The sequence below is a fragment of the Merops nubicus genome, unplaced genomic scaffold (assembly GCF_000691845.1).
Source record: "Merops nubicus isolate BGI_N331 unplaced genomic scaffold, ASM69184v1 scaffold13929, whole genome shotgun sequence".
NCBI lineage: Eukaryota > Metazoa > Chordata > Aves > Coraciiformes > Meropidae > Merops > Merops nubicus.
In genome coordinates this window covers 8,906-13,236 of record NW_008629071.1, presented here as the reverse complement: position 1 = coordinate 13,236, position 4,331 = coordinate 8,906, and the positions used below count along the sequence as shown (strand labels likewise).

The window sequence follows — 4,331 nt, the reverse complement described above, 5'->3', positions numbered from 1 at the left end:
ACTTTCAGGTTCTTCAGATGATCCCCATTCAGATTCAGATTTCTTGTTCAGGTATATTTAGAGAGGGAAGTATAATTTTAAGCCCAGCTCTAGAGACTGGGATTTCCTGTTTATAAACTCCAGCTTGTTTTATCCTGCCCTGTGAGACAGCTGCTTCCTTCTGTTGGAGAGCAGGATCTGCCACAAGAGGTACCACAGCTCTAGCAGGCAGTGCTCTCCTGCTGTGCCCAGAGTTTCAAAGGCAGCAGCCACCCACTGCTTGCTCCTTAGCTGTTCCTGGGGGGAAGCTCAGGAGGTCATGCTCCAGACTGTCCAACCAGCCTGGCAGCACCCTGCTCTGGGTGGAAGAGGTGGGAGGGCTGGCCCTCCAAAGAGAAAGCCAACCTCTATCTAGGCAGCAGAGGGAAGTGAGCCTTCAGCGTGGGCAGCTGAGAATCCCCTCTGCAGGTGCTCCCAAAAATCTCCCTGTGTTTCATTAGCTGTGTGGGGAGCTTGGGGTGAAGCTTCACAAGAAGGCAGAAGCCAAACCAACATCTTTCTGCTGCCCACACAGGCAGTTTTTCAGCTTCCACACACATTCCTGGCTGCTAAACTAGCAGAAAACTACTGTTTTCTTTTTCCCCCCTCGGGATTCATTTGCTGGGAGTCAGAAAAGTACCAGAATTGATGCAAGGAGAGGAGGGAACAGGAATGTGGGAGGAGAATGGGTAGACTTGCAGGTCCACCCCTTCCATACCAATGAGCCCATGGGTTGCTGTGGCCACTTTGGAGAAACCCTGGCAAAGGCACTAGGTAGGTTGTTCTGTTCTCAGTCTCTGTCACCTTTCTTCCCTGCAGATGCAAGTGCCTGAGCTCACCCTCTAAAATCAGATGTGGGAATTGTGTGCTGTGTCTTTACCTCAGCATCATCAGACCAGGGGTTTCACTGGTGCTCATTTAAATATAAAACAGCACTCATGTGGTCAGACCAAACCTGACACTCCAAATACAAGGTTAATGTAGGAGCCAGGTGATTTAATTACATTTTTGTGTCTGATAATGAGCTTATAAACCAAATTATTTTAGGTGCATTAAAAAAGGGCCTGTTTTCCTTCCTGTGTTTGCTTCAGCTTTAAGTAGGCAGCATCAGACAGACCCAAACCCATGGATATGGGTTGTTCTCTCAGCTGTGATGCAAGCAAACAGGAACAAGAGCTTCAGTCCACCCCTGCTCTTGTAGGAGTGTACCTGGCTGTAGAATAGACAACCATGTGGTCAAAGCTGAGACTTCCAAACCTGGACAAATAAAATCTGGTGACTGGGCAAGCCCTTGATTATCCTAAAACGTCCTAGGAACCAGATGGGCTTAAACTCAGTCCTGTATAGGCTAAAGAATGACACTAGAATCCAGTAGCACACATTGGCCACAGTCCATCTTGGATGGAGATACTTCAATCAGTAACTTTCCTCCTTCTTCCCAGCCAGTCTTGGCCTGATTGTAACTTGGAAAATAATTAAGGCCAGAAGCAGCATTCTGCATGATCAAAAGAGCTGCAGTTGTCTGTCTCTTGGTAAAAAGTGGCATTTTATTCAAATCTTGTCAGAAAGCCTAAGACCTCTGCTCCTGCTTAGGGGTACAAAGCAGAACTGCAAAGTCTTGATTTTAAACTTAGCTATTGCCTCTACTATTTTACATCTTTGTGTTGTTCAAAGGGCTTCCCTGTTAAAATACTTGGAGTGGTATCATAAAACTTCATTTGATGAGTGTTTTCCCTTGGCTGCAGGGTGCTGCTCCGTCAGAGCAGCTCAGTGACTGTCCAGCAGGAAGCACACAAGCCTGTGAGGTTCCCATTAGGCCACTGTCACATCAAGTTCAGCCAAATGTTTAGTGTTTCTTGGGTTCCTGCCCCCCCTATTTGTTACTAACTCGTTTCACTGTGTAGAGCAGCCTTTCCACAAGGAGATGTGCACATGGGCAGTGAACAAAGTCACACTGTAGTGTCCTGGATGCGTTGGGGTGATGAGGGACACAGCCCTTTGTGCTGTAGGTCACACCACCTATAAACTTTCAGAAAGTATAATTTCTCTAGAAATGCCAGATCAAAATGATTCCCTGTGATGTCCTTTCTGCTGTCCTGCAAAACCCACAGTTCACACTGGATTTAAATCTGATGCCACCCTATCAAATGATTGGTGTTTGTTCTCAAACACTCTGCAATTGTCTTCACCTTTAGTACTTGGCAGTACTCTGCTAGCACCTTGACTGCTAACAGAAGGATCTGAGTTTGACTTTCTGTGCTCTCCTTTACCCATCCAAACATCCCACTTTGTTTTTACTCAGTTTTGATTCGGTGGCTAAATTTCAAATGTTGCCATGCTCACTAACACATACAGCAGAGAAAAAGCAGCATGAAGCTGTAGGGTCTGCATGTTACTGTAGAAGACCTGGGGTTTGTCTCATTGAATGTCTGCGTGTTCCTGTGCATTATTTTGATTATTCATACTTGGGACATAAAAATAGTTCAACGTATTTCCAGCTTATTTTGTTTCTAAATGAGAAAGAATGTCCTGCAGTTTTGAAGTTATAATGCATAATGTCATAGCTGCAGAACTCTGCAAGTTTGTGCTGGTGGTTTGTATCAGAAGGTAATAACCAAGGCAGAGTATTTTAGAAATGGGTGGAGATTAAAGGTGCAATGTCCTAAGTCAGAACCAGACACATTTGAGATTACTTTGTCTGGTAAAAGACATTGCCTAAGGTAAGAGAAACATCACATTTTCAAAATAGTGTGGCAGAAAAGAAGAGATGAGAAAAATCACGAGACAAACGGAGTGGCAGGAGGTTGGGAATTCTTATTCTGCATCACAGTACAATAACAAAGGATGTTCTGAGAAATAAAAAGGTGATAGACTGAAAACTGACATAAAGAGGGGAGGAAGTCAATCACCACTTCCCTTGGTTTTGAAACCTGCTGCTGCTTGTGGACAGGATTTTACAACGGTGTATGTAGTCTGAACTGATACAATTTTGTTAATTCACCAGATCTGATGGCCTGAGTGGGATCTAATCTACTGGCTTGCTTCTTGTAGGGTGTGCTGATCTCCAAAGCCTTGACACCATGCAGCCAATGGAAAGGAAGAGGCAGGGCTACATTCATGAGCTCATTCAGACAGAAGAAAGGTACATGGATGATCTTCAGCTCGTCTTGGAGGTGAGATGTCTTGGATGTGAAATTTTTGGAAGAAGAAGATCTCTGTCTTGTTGAATGAGACAGAAGAAAGGTACATGGATGATCTTCAGCTCGTCTTGGAGGTGAGATGTCTTGGATGTGAAAACTGAAATTTTTGGAAGAAGAACATCTCTGTCCTGTTGAATGATAACAATAAAGGGTTTCTTATGAACTGTGAAACACTTAGGGAAGAAAGGTGTGTGAACACATCCCTTTCTAGCAAATGGTTATGTGATTGTCCACCAGACAAAAACATCTCGTTGTGGAAGCCTTCTTCTTACAAGGACCTTTCTGTTTTTCCAAATCCTGTTCTTTGGTGTTTTGGCTCATTGTAAAGATGCTGGTCTGGGCCAAGGCATCTAGGAAAGCTGCACAGGCTCATGAGAGAAGCTATATAAGCAACATAAAAGTTTATCATCTACCTTCATCTCCAATTTTAGTTCTGGAAGCAAAAGCATCTCCTGAGGCTGGGGCAGGATCTGGCCAGTATTAGGTGCTCTTGGGCATCTGACTTGACCTCTTTATATAAAATGACTGTGTGAAGTGCTAAAGACATTAAATAGACTGAGTTAGACAAGGACCCTGCTATCCAGAGGTTCTGTGCCAAGGGCCCCCAGAAGAGGCTGTAGTTCTGCACGCAGGTTGACCACGATAGGTGTGATCTGTGTGATTGGTGTAGCAGCTGACTCTGCAGTCACAGGAGTGTTCTCCTGCTCAACAGTCAGCCTGCAGGTCCCAGTGCTTGTCCCTGCCTTGCAGCTGGTGATTCCAGTGCCAAAATGAGGTCACACACTTAGGAAGAGCAGCGGGGGCTCTCAGGAGTGCTCGGAAGGAGTAGCTCTTAACTTCTGAGGGACTGGACACTAAGCATTCAAATAAAGCAGAATCCCTGCAGGCTACACAGGGAGGCTGAGCTGCTTTGGTCCCTGAAGAATTGCTCACCTTCCTGATGTTTTGAGTGCAGGTTTTCCAAAAACCTATGGCTGATTCGGGCTGTCTCACAGAAGGAGAAATGGGTCTGATCTTTGTGAACTGGAAGGAGCTCATCATGTCAAACACCAAATTACTGAAGTGAGTACTTACCCACGTTTTTATGTCTTCCTCTGTATCTTTATTCCCTCG

The 4,331-nt window shown here is 45.0% G+C and overlaps 1 protein-coding gene across 1 annotated transcript in view; it reads left to right on the top strand.

The window, feature by feature from the left end:
* Nucleotides 1-3,098: 3,098 nt before the first annotated feature.
* ITSN2 (intersectin 2) overlaps nt 3,099-4,331 on the top strand; it is a gene marked incomplete at its 3' end in the record, with an annotated part of 6,949 nt that continues 5,716 nt past the window's right edge. The window contains exons 1-2 of the mRNA XM_008946876.1: nt 3,099-3,191; nt 4,174-4,280. Coding sequence (XP_008945124.1) covers nt 3,099-3,191; nt 4,174-4,280 — 200 coding nt within the window. The remainder of the gene's footprint in view (nt 3,192-4,173; nt 4,281-4,331) is intronic.